This window comes from Macrotis lagotis, chromosome 2, assembly GCF_037893015.1.
Source record: "Macrotis lagotis isolate mMagLag1 chromosome 2, bilby.v1.9.chrom.fasta, whole genome shotgun sequence".
NCBI classification, from domain to species: Eukaryota; Metazoa; Chordata; class Mammalia; order Peramelemorphia; family Peramelidae; genus Macrotis; species Macrotis lagotis.
In genome coordinates, this window is record NC_133659.1 from 337,887,749 (window position 1) to 337,905,432 (window position 17,684).

Below are 17,684 nucleotides of genomic sequence, written 5' to 3' on the forward strand. Positions count from 1 at the left end.
ATGGATATAGAGGGAGTCTGCTCACCAGGAGTTCCCATGATCATGAAACCAAAGAAGACATCAAAAAATAAGAAAAATTCAGGATTCTGCTGGGATGAGAGTTGGGAACCTGATTCCTCCAGGGTTCCCCGACCTCACTCCTAGCATCTCCCCTAGTCCCTTGATCAAGGATCCGGGTTTATTTTAGAATTTATCTGACAGTAAGGATGACAAGGCTGTGTGCTTAGGTTGTGGATATGTGTCTGCTTCTCTAAGCACTGGGGCCAGGCTGGGGACTAGAGTCTGGGCTCTTCCTCTCCTTCCCCTCAGGGGAAAAACCTTCATTCCACATTAGTTTTGTGCTTGGTCCTGGGTGGAGCAATTTATAAACATAAAATATTGCATCCTCACAGCCTGACAACAACCACCACCTTAGGGCTAGCTGCAGCAACAACAGGAGTAAAAGGACCAGTAGCAGCTCCATTCAGCAGCAGGGTGGAGCCACTAGCAGCGCTGCTCAGACTTCTGCTACTGCTGCTGCTGTTGCTATTTCTACAACTGTTGCTGCTGCTGCTGCCATTTCTACTACTGCTACTACTACCCACTACCACTCCTACTCTTACTCCTCTTTCTACCACTTTCCATTTTCACAGGACTTTGAGGTTTGTAAAGCATTTTACATGCATGATCTCGTCTTGTTCAGTCCTAAGGGAATGGGTTCAGAAAGTGGGCTGTTCACAACTGAACAGCCATGAAGGGTTGGAAGTACAGTGGAGCCCAGGTGCCCCCGACTCCAAGTCCAGCCTGTGTTGGTTGGAATCATCAGGAGTTCCCTGAGGCCTTGAGACCCCTAGGCTCTAGCTATAGGGGAAAGCTGTTAGAAGGGGTCTCTGATTTGAGGAATGTCAGGGGCTGGTTCTTGGCACTGGAGCATCCCTTGTCCTGTCAGGGACCTGAGGCTTCAGCCTATGGGACCCAGGCCCCTCTATTCAACAGCTTTTTTATCCAGTGGTCTTCTGAGGATCTAGAGTAATCTCCCCCCCCCCCCCTCCACTCCAACACTGACCTCCTGATCCCCATTCCTCTACTCCCAAAGCTTCAGGTCAAGAATGTGCCCTTTGTCCACTGGTGTGATCAGAGAAATAGTTCACTATCTGGAATTCTGACTCTGGCCCTGTCCTAGAGCTGGGGCCTGTACTGGTTTCTGTTCCTTGGCTCTGATCCCTAAATCCCAGTCACTTGGGGACTTTGCCCTTTGGGGCTTGTGCTAGGAGCCCTGTGCAGGCTTCTCAAAGAAGGAGAAGGCACCCCAGAGTCCACCTGGCCCTGCCTGGCCAGCCCTGGTCTCCAAGCCTTGGAGAGGTTGTCTGCACCCTCAGGAGTAATTCTGGAGCCTTGCATCCCTCGAATGATGTCCCACAATTCTGATTAACCACCTACGGTCCAAAGAATAACACTCATACTAAGAAGAATGGAGAGTTTGTGGATTAGAGTCCTCAGAGCTGGCCTGAGGTCAGGAAGACCACCTCAGACCCATGCAAGCTACACCACTCAGTCACATATTTTACTTCTCAGGGACCCCCCAACTGCCAGTTTGATGGAGACTCAGAACAGGAAAGGACTAATAGGAGACAAGAGTAGGGTAAGCCAGAAGCTGCTCAAGGCCATCAGGTCTAACTTTTTCATTGTAAGTATGAGGAAACTGAGGTCCAAAAAAAAGGAAGAAACCTGCCCAAGATTACCCAGCAAGTCATGTGTGGATTACATGGCCCTGTACTTCTTAGAATGTACATGACAAGGGGCAGCTAGGTGGCTTAGTGGATAAAGCACCGGCCTTGGAGTCAGGAGTACCTGGGTTCAAATCCGGTCTCAGACACTTAATAATTACCTAGCTGTGTGGCCTTGGGCAAACCACTTAACCCCATTTGCCTTGCAAAAAAAAAATGTAAATGACAGAGTTAGATTTGAACTCAGGTCCTTGGACTGTTCACCACTGTTTTAAGGAGGTATAGGGGAAGGGGGAAAGGAGCCTGGGTCACTTCTGTTCTCCACAAAGAACCAGGCCCAGTGGGGGGGTGACTTGTAGTGGGTGCCTAGATTCCTCTCAGAGTTCACCAAATCTGCTCTCCCTCACTGCCCTCCCTTCTTTCTGGGTTGTCCTTTGTCCTTCTGCATGGAACACATGGTCCCAGGCCTGGTGTCCCCCATAATAATTAACAGGCCCAGGAGCACATACTTGGAATGCTTGATGAGAAAGACACTGAGTGGACCCCATGTGAACCCTAGTGGAAGGCCACAACTGAACCCAGGACTGATAGACAGCTGCCTGGAGCCCTGTCCTTGGCCCTGAGTGGCCACAGTCACCCCTTTAAGTGAGCCATCTGGCTTTGAGCCAAAGAGGAAGATGGTGGCCATTCTATGAGAAGAGTGTGAGTTGAGGCATTGGGAACTCCAGTTGCTGCTAGCTACCTGTGTGACTTTGGTGGGTTACTTCCCCATATGGGCCACAGCTTCCCCATCTGAAAGATAAGGGGCTTGGGTCCATGGCCTCCCAGTTCCCTTCCTCTTATTATGACCCTGTGATCACCCAACTCAAGAGCAAGGCCAAGGCTGAGGTCACCTGTGAAGAGGCCTGGGAACCCAGGGATGCCCTAAAGCCTGGAGGCCAAAAAGCTGAAGGAGGAAAAGAACCAGGACCAACAAGTCTACATGGGGGATTTTGTACATGCCAAAGTACCATAGAAATTTCAGACCTGTCATTGAAACCCAAATGCGAATTGATGGCCATTCCATCCATCCAATACCTTCAGTCAAATTATCAATAAGGCTGCTGATGGGTCCATGGCCAAGAGTAGGTCCCCAGAGCACTGCACAAGAGACCTCCCCAGTGAAGGCTGACAATGGGCTGGGTGACCCACTTCTCTTTCCTATACAACAATCTAGCCTACTTATGGGACAAGATGACTCAGAGAGGGGAGGGAAAGGACTCTGCCCGGAGACACCCTGGGAATCAGTGGGTGCTGGGAGGGAGAAGAGAGGGGGTATTGGTTTTCCAAACCTCTCCTTTGTCTGAGGTCAATCCCAGGTGTGGAGACTGGACCAGCTCTGGGTTTCACATCAGATTTGATTGGGGGGGGGGAGGGTCTGCTTCTGGTTACATTCATATACATGTATGTTGTAAATGCCCTAATAAGAAAGAAGCATCAACTGGGAGACATGAAGTCTGGGTTTTAATCCTCAGTTTTGTCACGTACTTTTTGTCTCTGAACCACATTTTATACAATGAGTTTATTCCAGTTCTCCTGCAGGATCTCAGGGCTGGGGGAGATCTCAAAGGTGATCTTGTTTGACCCAGGGGTCAGAAGACTTGGGTTTGAAATCTAGCTGGGGCCTCAGTTTCCTCATCTGTAAAATGGAAATAATCTCTGCAGTATCTATTTCACCAGGCTGCTAGGAGGAAAGCATCTCCCAAAGCTTGAAATACTATAGAAAGTTAAGTAGAGATGATGATGAGCACCTCAACGTCAAGGATAATCCCGTGTGGAAAATCACAACCCATTTATTGTTTATAAAGCTAACCAGAAATTTGGAGACACTCCAAGAGCCTGTTGGATGTGCCGAGGTCAAATTCAACGAGTTCAAGGTGGAGTGTGCCAGAGCTGCAGGAGTGAGAAGGGGAACTGGAAGAGGTGAGGTGACCATGAGCCCTTCCAGCAAATCTTTTCCCCAAAACTAGATCTCAACTCCCTCTTCTGCTTCATAGGAGGACTAGATCCATTTATCTCAAAGGGTCTCCCCCAAACTGGGAAGGATCCTGTGGGGTTTGGGGAACCTCTTTTTGTACAACTTGAGGCGAACTTTGAGGATGAGGACCAATGGAAGGGAGAATTTCAAAACGCAGGGGGAAGAGTCATGGGCTAGGACCTTTTCATCTTTAGGGGAAAGAATTCTATGCATAGAATAATGTCAGGTGGGTGAGAATTGGGGTTCATCTCTTGTAATCTGCTCGTTAGCACCACTGGAGCTCCCTCCCTTCTTTTTGCCGGGGCCATGCCCTTTGCACTGGAAATGGCATGATAAAAATGGCAACTGAGATGTTGAAACCCAAGATAAGTCAGGAGATAGACAGCAGTGAACTGCCCCCAGAGGAACCCAAGTCCACCGGCTCAAGGATGGAGGAAAGAAGGAAGAGGACTGACACAAATACTATCACTCCATCAAGCCAAAAGCGAAAGAGTTCCTGCTCTCCAGTGTTTACGGTTGAGGGGGGAGGGGAGGGAGGCTCCAAGATCCTGGAGAACGTGTGGGGAAAGAGGAAAGAGGGAACAGCCAGACCTAGGCCGGGCCCCCTGAGCCTTGGAAGGGCGTGATTGCTAAGAAGCAGCCTGGCTTCATCCAGAACCATCATCCTTTTGCTTCCTTTTTTGACAAAGTAACTAAACCGGTCCATCAGGGGATGGGGTGGGTGGCACTTGCCCAGGTTTTAGCAAAGTATTGATGATGCATTTCCATCTAGGAGAGTGGCAAAGATGGGCAAGGCAGTAATGCCAGTAGATGGACTTGTAACCAGAAGAGTGTATTCCCAGATTCAAAATCAACCTAGCAGGTCTCCAGGGGGTGCCTGGGGATCTGTCCGAGGTTCTATGCTTCTTAATACTTTGTTCCCAATGCTGATACAGGTTTGGATGGCATGCCCATCCACTTTGTAAAAAGAAAGACACAGAGAGGGGTAGTGGCTACACTTGCTGGCTGAGGCAGGATTAAGAGAAAAAGCTCTTGCTGGGCTAGGGCGCAAGGGCAAATCTGATAATGGAAGATCAAATTCAGGAACGGTCAATGTAAAGTCTTGGCCTTGGGATCAGAAAATCAATTTCACGAGAACAGGATGCAAAGGGGAATCATTAGGCATCGGTTTAGAAAAAACCTGGGGATTTTGGCAGATTATAAGGAACCCAATCAGCTAAAAACTGAATGGGACCTTGGGCTGCACAAGGAAGACAGGAGGAGGTGGTGGTCCCTCTGTACTCTGCCCCGGAGCAGGGTAACCAGGATGGCTGTGGGCCTTGAGTCCCTAGGAAGGAACTGGAGATATTTAGCTTGGAGGAGAGAGAGCTGGGACCACGACAACATGGAAATCCTAGCACTGGGTTTGTTTAGTACCAGAAGGTAAAAATCCAAGAGGCAAATTGAGGCCACAGTGAGTTAGCCCAAAGGGGAATGGAGGTCACCCGGTCATCCACAGGGACGCTAGCCTGGAGATGCCCATCCACGGGGGCAGTGGTATGACTTGTGAAGTTTCCCAGCGGCGGGGCTCACTTCTCTACAGCCCGTGGCTGGGCCTCCCTTACTCATCTGCACGGTGGGAGGACCATATGGCCGCCCAACATTCTGAGGAGGTTCGAGGACAAAGGGAAAATGCGGAAGGATGGGCACAGTATGCCAGGGCAGGCCATTCCCTGGCCCATGTGGGCTGGCACCTTCTCTCCAACTTGACTCTTATTGTGTGCATCCTTCCTGATGCGCAGCCGGACAGGGCTGCCAGGAGGAATGAGAAGCCGAGTGACTCGGCCAAGGTCACACAGACCGGATGAGTCAGGAGCCGGCTTCGGAGCCAGCCCTGCCCGGGGACCCCGCGGTCCTGGGGCGCCCACCGCCTCCAAGGCCTCCTCTGCTTTCTCAGCAGCTCCCAGGCCCGGGGGTGGGCTCAAGGAAGGGCCCCGCGCGGGGGTCGGGCCCGGCCGGTCCGGGCACCCAGGCTAGGGCCCCGTCGGGCCCTGGTGGGAGGTTTTCTGGCCGTTCCCATTTCCCCGCAGCCGCTGCGGCTGGGGCTGGGGGCTGGGGGCCGGGGGCCGGGGGCCGGGGGCCGGGGGCCGGGGGCCGGGGGCCGGGGCCCGGTTGGGGAGCGGCCCCGGGGCTGAACGGCTCGGGTTGGTCTGAGAGCCGTCGCGGAGGGTGGGGGGCCGGGGGCGCCTCTGGGAGGGCACTTGGGGTGTCTCAGCAGTCCGCGGGGGGCCGCGGGGAGGGGCCTCGGGCCCAGCCCGGGCAGCCGCAGCCCGGCTTGTCCTCAGCCGACCCCGCCGCCCCTCCCCCTCCGCCCGCCGCGGGGCCTGGGCACGGAGCGGCGGCAGCGGGGCACCCCGGCCATGGGGACCCCCCACGGGCCCCGGGCGCACCCACGGCCGGGGGGCGGAGGGAGGGGCTGCTGGGTCCGCGCCCCCTCCGGGCCCGGCGCCCCCGCCGCCCCGAAAACAGCCGCAGTGCCCCTCCCCCGCCGCCGGGCACTGCCACGCGTCCTCACCCCGCCACGCGCGCACGCCGCACCCCCGCCGCAGTGCGTGCCCCCGGCGGGGGGGGGGGGACCGAGCCCCTCCCGCAGCCGCCCCCCCCCCGGGACCCCCTGCCCGCCCCGCGGCCTGCCCCCTCCCTCCACCCCCCCATCCGCCGCGGGCGGGGGAGGGGCACGCGCTCGCGGGCGGCTTTTGGGCAGGGGGTCCCCGGGGGGGAGGGGCGGCTCCGGGAGGAGGGGGAGGGCGCCGAGGAATTCCCGCCCGCGCGCCCGCAGCCCCCCCCCCCCGGGCCGGGCGCGCTCCCGCCGCCCGCCCTCCCCGCGCCCCGCCCGCCGGCCGCGCGCCGCCGCTGCCCGGCGAACAGCCTCGGGGCCCGCGCCCCGCCCGCCGCGGCCCGGCCTCCCCATTGGCCCGGGCGGCTCCACCCTATGCAAATGAGGCCCCGCCCTCCCACCGCGTGTGCACGCCGGGGCGCGCTCCCTCCGCCGGCGCCGTGCGCAGCGCGAGTGTGCCTGCGCGGCGCTTACTACAAGAAAGTAGTCCGTGCCGCCCCCCCGCCCGGCGCCCCCCGGCGCCCCCGCCGCCCCTCCTGCGGCTTTCCTGGGGCTCCCCTCATTTGCGGGGTGGCGGAGGCGGGGAGGAGCCGGGGCGCGGGGCGGCGAGCGCGCCTGCGTGGGGGCGGGCGGGGCCGCCCCCCCCCCGAGCCCAAGCGAGAGGTGTTCCCCGGTGCCCCCCCGTGCCCCCGCCCCCTGCGGCCGCGCGGAGGGATCCGCGGCCCGGCGCCCCCCCCCACCAAAATATTGGGAGTTAAGAGGCGGCGCCGTGTGTAAGCGGCTCAGAGCGGAGCGCGCGGCTCGGAGAGCGGAGCCAGCCCGGCCCGGCCAGCGCGGGAGCCCAGGAGCCAGCCCGGCCCGGCCAGCGCGGCGCGGCGGAGCCCCAGCCCGGCCCGGCCCGGCCAGCGCGGCGGAGCCAGCCAGCCCAGCGCGGCCGGCGCGGGGAGCCCCGGAGCCCCGGAGCCCGGCCCGGCCCGGCCCAGCGCGGCAGCCGCCCCGGCCCCGGCCCGGCCCCGGCCCCCGCCCGCTCCGGCCGGGGAGGCGCCGCCCGCGGGCAGCCGGCCCCCGCCCCCCCGCGCGCCCCCCCGCCCCAGGATGCTGCTGTCCAAGTTCGGCTCCCTGGCGCACCTCTGCGGCCCCGGCGCCGTGGACCACCTGCCCGTGAAGATCCTGCAGCCGGGTAAGGGGGCCGGGGCCGGGCCGGGGGACCGGGGGGCGGGGGGCCGGGCACCGGGAACGGGGCCACCCGGGGCTCGCGCCAACCCCGCCCGCTCCCTGTGCCCCGCAGCCAAAGCCGAGCGCGAGCCCTTCGAGAAGCTGTACCAGGTGGGCGCCGTGCTGGGCAGCGGGGGCTTCGGCACCGTCTACGCCGGGAGCCGCCTGGCCGACGGGCTGCCGGTGAGTGGGGGGCCGGGCCGGGCCGGGGCGGGGGTCGGGTCGGGGCCGGGGGGGGGCGCCGGGGCAGCCCGCAGCCCCCCCGCCCCGCCCGGCTGACCCCCGCTCCCCCCCCCCCAGGTGGCCGTGAAGCATGTGGTGAAGGAGAGAGTCACCGAGTGGGGCACCATCGTGAGTAGCCGGGCGGGGGCCGGGGCCGGGGCCGGGGCCGGGGCCGGGGGGCGGGGGCCGGGGGCCGGGGTGTCGCCGCGGCGGGGCCGCCCCCTGACCGCCCGCCGCCCCGCAGGCCGGCGCCGTGGTGCCCCTGGAGGTGGTGCTGCTGAAGAAGGTGGGCTCGGGCTTCCGCGGCGTCATCAAGCTGCTGGACTGGTTCGAGCGGCCCGACGGCTTCCTGCTGGTGCTGGAGCGGCCCGAGGCGGCCAAGGACCTGTTCGACTTCATCACGGAGAAGGGCGCGCTGGACGAGGGCCTGGCGCGGGGCTTCTTCGGCCAGGTGCTGGAGGCCGTGCGCCACTGCCACGGCTGCGGCGTGCTGCACCGCGACATCAAGGACGAGAACCTGCTGGTGGACCTGCGCTCCGGGGAGCTCAAGCTCATCGACTTCGGCTCCGGCGCGCTGCTCAAGGACACGGTCTACACCGACTTCGACGGTGCGCGGGGGTGCGCGGGGGTGCGCGGGGCCGCCCGGCGGGGCCTGTGCGCAGGCGTGGGAGGGAGGGGGCGCCGCAGACAGAAAACCCTGCAATGCAGATCGGAGCCCCGGCCCGGCCGCCTCGGCCCCGCCCCCGGCCGGGCCTCCCCCCCAGGCTCCGCCCCCTCCCTCCCCCAAACAGCCCGGGCTCCTCACTTCACATCTGTTTGTTGTGAAACCCGAGGCTCCGGCTCATGTGACTCCCGCATCACGCAGCCGGGCCGGCAGGGGTTGCCAAGGCAGCGCGGGGGGCGGGGGCTCCCCGCCCGGCTTTGTGTCCGCCGTGGGTCTGCCGGCCGGGGGTCTGCCTCGGCTGACCCGGCCTGCCCTCTGCCCCCCTGCAGGCACCCGCGTCTACAGCCCCCCGGAGTGGATCCGCTACCACCGCTACCACGGCAGGTCGGCCACGGTGTGGTCCCTGGGGGTCCTCCTCTACGACATGGTGTGCGGGGACATCCCCTTCGAGCAGGATGAGGAGATCCTGCGGGGCCGCCTCTACTTCAGGAGAAGGATCTCCCCGGGTGAGTGGCCGGCGCCGGGGCCCTCGGGGCGGTTCTGCGGGGCCCCCGGGGCCCCCCTCGCCCCTCTCCTGACCTGGCCTTCCTCCTCCTCCTCCAGAGTGCCAGCAGCTCATCAAATGGTGTCTGTCCCTGCGGCCCTCGGACCGGCCCACGCTGGACCAGATCTCCGCCCACCCCTGGATGCTGCGCTCCGACGCGGGCAAGTCGGAGGACTGTGACTTACGGCTCCGGGCCATCGACACCGACGTGTCCAGCACGAGTTCGAGCAACGAGAGCCTGTGAAGGGGAGCCGCCGGAGCCCCCGGAGTGGGGGAGTGGATGGGCGCACTGCCCGCGCAGGGCCGGGACACTCCTGGCCTCCTGGCCCATGGCCTCGGAGCCCCCCATAGGCAGGGGGAGGGGGGCCGCGAGCCCGCCCCCGCCTCTCCCCTGGGAGCAGCGAGCAGGGCCCTGCGACCTCTAGAATCCCGCGTTCAACTTCTTGGCTCTCATAGAGCTGGGACTGATTCCCTTGCTTCTGAGTGCCTTTCTGATAGCTGCTTTAGTTGGGGGGCTGGCCTGGAGTCCGGGCGGGGGTCCTGAGCTGCAAGGGCTGCCCTCTCCGAGCCTCCCCGGGGCCTGGCCCCCCCCAGCTGGACTGACCCCCCCAGGAAAGGTGGCGAGGGGAGGGGACGGGACCACAAGCCCCTCCCTCGATTCTCTGCTGCTCCCTCACCTTCCTGGCAGTCTGCACTGAGGCCAGACTGGGCTAGCCGCTTGAGTTTTTGGAAATCGGGAAGGTCCACCACCTCCTTCGGATCATCTCACCTCTGGGCACAACGCCCCCCCACCTGACGCCCCCCTCCTCCATCGTCTGTCGGTCTGCCTCCACCCCGCCTTCTCCACCATCCCTGCCCTTCTGGCCGCCCTCCAGTCTTAAGCGTGGCTGGGCCTGTTCGAGAGGATGCACAAACCAATGCAACTAGCCAGGCCTGCCCGGCCCCCCCACCCTTGTCTGCGTATTTATGTCCGGAGCCCCCCTCCTGTATGATAGCGACAGTTTTTTTATTTATTGTATGACCATTGAGGACAGCGGCCTGGCCTTGGAGGCCGCGCCTATTTATTGGGCTTAATTTATTGTTGAGAGTTGATTCCGCTTGGAGCTGCCCCGCCTTGCCGCGGCAGCTCGGGTGACCCCGAATTCTTGCATTCCTGTCCACTGTTTTCTTTCCGACTCCCTGTATTTGTTGAAAGATGGAGAATTACTGTACAAAGTCTAATTTAAGGGGAATAGAGTGACTTTTCTAAGTGGGGCAGGGGGGCAGTCGGTTGGCCCCCCTGCCTGGGAAGGGGGGAGGGTCTGTCTCCACTGGGGGGGGGAGGGTGGCAGTCAGCAGCCCCTTTAATTTATTTTACTCGCTGTGTTTGTGACCAGGTCACCCCGAGCGTGACTTGGATCTGGGGGTTTGTTCCTTCACTTGAACAGTGTGAAATGTATGGAGATCATATTTTTTTATACAGGTTATTTCAATTAAATTTTTTTTTTTGTATATAACAAATGCCTCTGGGCTTCTTAGTGCGTCGAACCAGCTCTTAACATTCAAGCCCTGACAGACGGTCTTCCCCCTCTGAGTCTCTGTTCCGTCTGTGAAATGGGGATGTCAGTCACAGAGTCCACTAGACCCATCTCCAGAGAGAATTTCTTAAACCCTCCCGTGCTGTCGAGAACTGGGGGCTAGGATTGGGCCTCCAGCTTTGAGGGGGGGTGGGGAGAGAGGTTGGAGCAGAAGGCCAGAGAGCCCAGAGCCATCCAGACCACAATTGTAAAAGGACCTCCCGTGGGCCTGACCAGGGGCTGGACAACCTGAGCCCTCAGGCTTTCTGGGGGAAGGAGATCTGTCTTTACTTCCTTTGACCCTTTCCCCTGTATTATGGTGGTGGGGGGGTGCAGATGTGTAGCAGGCCTGTGATTTGGTTTGGAAAAGAGTTGGGACCCCTACCCAAAGTGAGTTATGGGGGAGAGGGTTAACATCCCAGGTGAATTGTGCCGAGGGTGGGAAAGGGGAATGACTTCACATGCCCATGACCTGCCTGGGGAAGGTGTTGGGGCCACTCTCATACCCCCACTCAGAAAGAGTTATGGAGGAGAGTTAGGATCCAGGATCCTGGGAGTTGGTGAGGTGGTCCAGAGCTTCAAGGACTGGTGATGCGGTCATCTCCACGGGAGATGGGAGAAACAAGGGGAATGTTTAACCTACTTAGAAGAACAAACTATGTTTGAAAATGTAGTATTATTTCCACTAGTGCTGAGGTAGACTTTCCCTTCTGAGCTTATTTGTGGTCTCACATTTATAGATTCAATTTATTCATTCATTCAACAAATCTGCACTAAGCGGCCCCCTGTGCATCCTGCATTGTGTTCAACTGGAACAGGGTTAGGACTGGCCAACTGAGCAGGCTCCCTGAGAAGGGGGCTTTGGAGTTGGATGGAGACCTCTTGGGGTTCATCAAGGACTGGGAGAGAGGTCGCTCAAATATTTTATCCTCAATTTCAAGATGAGGAAACTTGAGGCCCAGGTGACATGACTTGTAGGGGGCCACAGAACTGGTAGGTGAAGATTCAGACTGTAGGCAGGGAAGTCAGAAGCTGAGGACTCTCGCAATCCCAGGGCTAGCAGGGAGCCCGAGCCCAGCTAGCCAGGGGCCTAGTGGCCACTTCTGAGCTTCACGAGGCCTGGTGTTGAGTCTTCATCATCCTGGTGAAATCGTTAGCTATTGAGCATAGGGCCGGGGGTTGCCCCAGACTGGAAGCTCCCTAAGGGCAGGACCCAGGGTCCCATCTTTCCCTGGGGCAGAGCATGGAGGTCTTCTTTTTCTGGCTTTCTCCAAGAAGAGCCAGAGGGCCTGGGAGGATCCTATGACTTGGTCTGGCAATCTCTCACTGTTTTAGGGCCAGGGGCTCCTGGAGAATGTTGGGTTGGGCACCCCCCAGAACCTGGAGACAAACACCCATCTTTCCTCACTCTTCCATTGCGTCAGTCTCCTTAGGTCTTGCCTGTCTCAGACCCCCCCCCTCTGGGCCCGAGTCAAAGTGGGCCGTAGGGTTGGGGGTTTGGGAGGAGAGGCAGGGGAGACGCCTGCCTGCATCGACGCAGACCTGACTGTTGTCTTGGAGCAGCTGGCCAGCCAGGGCTCCACTGGCCTCCACCCCCTCATTCCCAGGCCCAGGCCTGACCCTATTGCAGACTTTCCTCCAGGATTCTCAAAAGTAGTATGGGGGTATTTGGAGCCCAATGAGGAGAGACGAGTGATGGAGACACACAGAAAGCCAGGCGGCCAGGGCCAGTTCTCCCTGCCAGGAGAGCCTTCCAATAGGACACTGCCCCAAATAGGCCCGGAGCCCAGCACGTCGCAGGGAGGGGTCCCCCAGCATAGCCAGGAACTCACCACGTCCCTTTGGGTGATTCCTCCCAAATCCAGAAACACTGGCTCCAGAAACATGACTTGAGCTCTGACTTCTTCTGGGGGGAGTACCCTTCCACAGCTCCTCACTTCATCCTCCCCATGTAAGGATACAGACCAGTCTATAGATCAGGGGCCCAAAGGTTATCTAGAACAACCTCCCCATATTTCAGAGAAAAAAGCTGAGGTTCTGGAAGGTTGAGGGGCTTGCCTCACACAGAGGCCAGTTATTGGGCACCTTGAGAAGGAAGGAAAACGAAATCAGACTAGAAAGATGGGACAGAATCAGATCGGGAAGAGACTCAAATCCCATCCATAGGAGATAATGGAGAACTAAGGAAACTCCAGTCCTTGGGGTGAGAGAATGGTGGATCCTGAGCCTCGGGGAGATGGCTTCCTATACCACCCAGTGTTGAATGTTGGACTGGCCACAAAGGAAGCTGAGAGTCTGTGCCCTTCCATTCCCCATCTACCCTGGACAAGCAGCCAAGCTCCTGGAGGGCAAGATTTGGAGCTGGAATGGCCTTTTGAGGCCATCTCACTTCTTTTTTACATATAAGCTATAAGTGGGGGGTAGAGCTCTGTGGGAGGAGATAGACACACCTGCATGGTAAAGAGAGATGTTATCTCTGGGAAGTGGTCTCTTCTATGTTTTTTCTTTCTTTCTTTTTTTTTTTTTGCAAGGCAATGGGGTTAAGTGATTTGCCCAAGGCCACACAGCTAGGCAATTATGAAATGTCTGAGGTCAGATTTGAACTCAGGTCCTCCTGACTCCAGGGCCGGTGCTTTATCCACTGCACCACCTAGCTTCCCCAGTGGTCTCTTCTATGGCCAGGCATTTCCTGTCTCCCCCATTAGAAAGTAAGCTCTTGTGGGTGGCTAGATAGAGCACTGGCCCTGGAGTCAGGAGTATCTGAGTTCAAATCTGACCTCAGACACTTCATAATGACCTAGCTGTGTGTCCTTGGGCAAACCACTTAACCCCATTGCCTTGCAAAATCAAAAACAAAAACAAAAGAAAGAAAGAAAGCTCTTACAAAAAAATAAATAAGTAAAAGGGATAAGGAAGGACTTCAAAAAAGGCACCACTGGTAATGAAGCTATAGCTTTACTAAACAAGTAGGCACCTAGTGGTATAGCATCCAAATTTCCAGAGGAAAAACTGAGGGAATTACAAGGAGACAAAGACAATAAGATTTTAATAATGGGGGACCTCAATCTCCCTCACTCAGAACTAGGTAAATCTAACCACAAAATAAACAAGAAGGTTAATCCTAAATCCTCATAACAAAAATGACTAATCTGGAAACATGGCTATCAAAGATATGTATGTACAATGCTGTCCTGACTGCCACTAAGGGGAAGGGGATGGGAAGTGAGGGTGAAAGGAAATTTTGTAACTTAAAAATATACATGTGCATATGGCTGAAAAAAATAAATGAATATTTTTTTTAAAAAAAAGAAAGTTCTTGGAGGGAAGGGATGTCTGTCTACTAGCTTCAGTTTAGCCTAGGAATGCTAGTCAATCAATCAGTCGATTGAATAATCACTTGCTAAGTGGGAGGGAAGATCCAGAACCAAACTAAAAAAACAAACTGTCCCTGGACAAAGTGCTAACATTCTACTGAGGGATGAAAAGTAAGTACAAAAACATGTCATTTCTTTTATTGAAAAGGTCTTTTTTTATTTATTTAAGGCAATGGAATTAAGTAACTTGCCCAAGGTCACACAGCTAGGCAATTATGAAGTGTCTGAGGTCAGATTTGAACTCAGGTCCTCCTGACTGCAGGGCCAGTGCTCTATCCACCACACCCCCTAGCTGCTCCCAAAACATGTCATTTCTAAAGGAAAGGATGCTACCAACTGAGAGAGGATCAGGGACAACGATTGGTTAGTGGTGTTTGCACTGAGACAAAACAGGGGAGGCATCCTCACAGGAAGATTGAAGAGGGACACTGCCCAGGCATGAGGCACAGCTGAGGCAAAGTCACTGGAGCTGGAAATTTGCTGTCATGCAAGGGAAGCTGTAAGGGGACCACGGAGATAGTGAGAAAGACCTTCTGCTTCACTGCTGAACTAACAAGAAAACAACTGGTTGGATGTAGGGATAAGGGAGAGGGAGGAAACAAAGCCGGCTCCAGGGGGTTAACTTGGAGGCTGTAAGCAGGGTAGCCTTGAACAGAGATGGGTGAGTCTGGAAGAGGAAAATCTAAGTAGACCTCTTCTGGACATGGGGATTTTGAGATACCTCTGGGGCATCTGAGGGTGGCTGGAGATGAGAGATGGACTCTCAGAAGAGAGGCAGGGCTGGGTCCCTGGGTCTGAGGGGAAGGGGTGATAGACAAAAGAGGTGCCAGCAGTTCTTTGGCAGCTGGTTTATGTACCAAAAAGAGTGGACTGGAAAAAAATGACTCATGGGTATTAATTAACAGGATAAGTAGGAAAAATAGTAAGAGAATCAGTATCTGAGGTTCCAAAAAGAGTGACTGAGCATGGGGTCTCCAGACTGGAAAGTCAATGCCTTGGCAGATTTCTCCAGAATATTATTAAAGGAACAGTTAGAAGAGAGCCGGGATTCCAAAGAGCGTGTGTGTGCATGCGTGTGTGTGTGTGTGTGTGTGTGTGTTGTGTGGAGGTAGCCCTTCTCCCCTCAGCTTTGTGTAAATTGGGGGGGGAGGATCGAGGGGAGGGCTGATCCTCCTGTCCTCTGCCCTATTCAGACTATTGCTGTCCCATCTGAAAAAGGCCAGGAGAAGGGAGCCAGGATGACCAGGGGCTTTGAGATCATTCTCTACCAGGATTGATAAAAGGCACTAGAACCTTATTGGCTGTAGAAGAGTCATTTGGGGCAGCAGCTCTGCTCTCCCCATGTTTCCTGGATTGGCAGGTGGAAGAGAAAGGAGATTTGTTTGGCCCCATAGGGAGGCACCTGGAGCCACAGGGAGAGGCTTCTGGTCCCTCCTAACTCTCAATGTAAGTGCATCAAAAAAAGAAAAGGGAAACCAGAAAACCCCTGGGAAGGCTCAGCTGTTAGTGCCTCCAACCACCCCCAGTGGACTTTTCTCCTGGTTCGTGACTGTCCATGGCCTTCTAGGTCCTGAGTGGTCATGGCTGGGCCTCCCCGTGTGTGGTTTCCAAACCATCAAGGCCCTGGGATGGAGGGGCAAAAATGAGAAATTCAGTCTTTAATTCACCAAGACCTTACTGGGCAAGATGGGGTGACTCACTCACCCTCCTTTTTTTCCCAAGTTCCCCTTTTTTGAAAGGGCAGGAGCAGACCCTGTGGTGAGGGACTGAACCTCACTGGAATTTTGTGACATTTACCCCAAGAGGATGGAACTAAGAGAAATGGAGGTGGAGTAGGTAATGATGCAGAGAGGCTGACCCAGGGCCCAAGGCAAGGAAAACTTTTCTGCTAAGTAGTGAGTTCCCCATCACTGGAGATACTTAAGCTGAAGCTGAATGATCTCTTGTCTTGAATCCTCAAGGTCTTGGTTGGAATCCTCCTCTGTTCTTGGTTGGGAAAGATGACCTTGCGGTCCCTTAGGGTCAGAGATTCAAGGATTCTGGGATATTTCTCCTGGCTGGGAGAGAGGAAAACCAAATTTTCCCTCTGACCTGGCACCCATCAATCTTGGAGTCAGGAGTTCGGGAAATATCAAAGACATATCTTACCCAGACAGCCCTGCCCTCAGGGGGCTGCCAGTCTAGGGAAGACTTGAGATATACACAAAGAATAGAACCCGGAGGCCCAGCTCTGAATCCTGGGATGGATGCTGGCAGCATGATTGTGTCTTGCCTCCAGAGCATGATCTCATCCTTTGTGAAATCTCAGTCATGACCCTTCCTTACCTGACATCCCTGTTGGGAAAGCCTTTGGGAGCTCATTGATAATTCCATCAGAAGGGATCATGGCAGGCTTCCTGGAAGAGGGGGAGCTGGCATTGAGTTTTAAAGATGGGCAGGGATGGAAACTAGTGGAGGCATGGAGACCAGAGGAGAGGCCCAGACTCCTGGAGGCTTGTCCAACTGGAGAAGGGCATGGACTGAAGGGAGTGAGAGTTCTAAGAGAACCCATCCCCTCCTCCTCCTACACCCCACCCCCCTCATACCCAGTCAAGAAAAAGAGAAAGTCTGATTAATAGGCTGCTTTCTGTGGGGGTGGGAGGAGGGAAGCAAGATTAGGGGGGGAATTGTAAAACTCAAAATAAATAAAATCTTTCTAAGGAAAAAAAGAGAAAGTCTGAGATGAAGGCGATCCAGAGGAAGAGGAAGAGAAGGGAGGAAAGAGGGAAAGTGATGCTCCCCTCCCCTGAGGAGCATAGGATAAGAGCAGGGGATGCTGAGGAGGGAACCTGCCTGCAGCCTTCTTCTCTCATGACTGGCCTAATCACCTACCACCTTCAGTTGTCTTGACCTATCCTTAATGGTTCTCTTTTCCAACTCCTCCAAGGCCTTAGAGTCTGAGAAGCCCAGTTCAATTTTCGGTCTAAGCCTCATGCTATCCAGTTCTCTGATTGTTCCTTGTGTTTATCTCTAGTCTTCCCCAGACTGGAAGCCCCCTGAGGACAGGGCTGCCTGGGGCTACTTATTTCACTTCTCAGTACAATCAAGTAACTGTGGGGTTCTGACTCCAATGGACTCATTCTCCCTACCCCCCCCTACCATAATAGGTCCTTTGTGCTTCTCCAAGTGGTGCTAATTACCCTCTAATACCCTCTATGGCTCTTGTCTCAGTATAATCCTTTCATCAAGTCTTAATTGTTTTATACCTGGCTTGAAGCCATACTTTTTGTCTAAGTATACTACTTTCAGATTTCTTGAGAAATACAATTCTCAAGAACCGTAAACACTGTTACACCCAAATCAATTTGTATCCATACTCTCCATGTGAGTCTTCTCCCTTCAGTCGTCCAATAGAAAGACAGCTCTCATGAGCTAAAGTACCATGGCATCTTGATTGATAGCCACGCCTTCTGTCCCAGGAAGCTCAAATTTTCTCCAAAGAAATACCCACATCGTCTGTTCCTTTCAACTGTCCCAAGAGAAATACAATTCTCAAGAGCTGAAGAATGATCATGTATTAAGTGTATCCTTCCTCAGTCCCTCAAACGATGCCCTACCTTGTCCTCCCAGCCCCCTTCTTCATATCCAGTTCCATTCACTTTGGACATTTGTAGATCTTCTGGGTCCTCCCTAGGAAGATGGATGGGATCCTTGGCTGCTTCCCAATGAGCATCTTCAATCGACTGTAAATTTCTTCCTCAAACTTGGTGAAAAGAATAGGCAATTCAGGCTTCTCCTAGGTTTTCTTCAC

The 17,684-nt window shown here is 56.2% G+C and overlaps 1 protein-coding gene across 2 annotated transcripts; it reads left to right on the plus strand.

Annotated features, from left to right (window-relative positions):
* Window positions 1–7,408: 7,408 nt before the first annotated feature.
* Window positions 7,409–15,860, plus strand: PIM3 (Pim-3 proto-oncogene, serine/threonine kinase). 2 transcript variants are annotated; one of them, XM_074227242.1, is made up of 6 exons: window positions 7,409–7,499; window positions 7,608–7,717; window positions 7,835–7,885; window positions 8,001–8,364; window positions 8,750–8,926; window positions 9,024–15,860. In XM_074227242.1, exons 1-6 carry the CDS (start codon window positions 7,415–7,417, stop codon window positions 9,206–9,208), a joined length of 972 nt encoding a protein of 323 aa, XP_074083343.1. In that variant the 5' UTR covers window positions 7,409–7,414; the 3' UTR covers window positions 9,209–15,860. The 2 variants fall into 2 exon arrangements, with proteins under 2 accessions (XP_074083343.1, XP_074083342.1); XM_074227241.1 differs by having other exon boundaries at window positions 7,409–7,717.
* The last annotated feature ends 1,824 nt before the right edge of the window (window positions 15,861–17,684 follow it).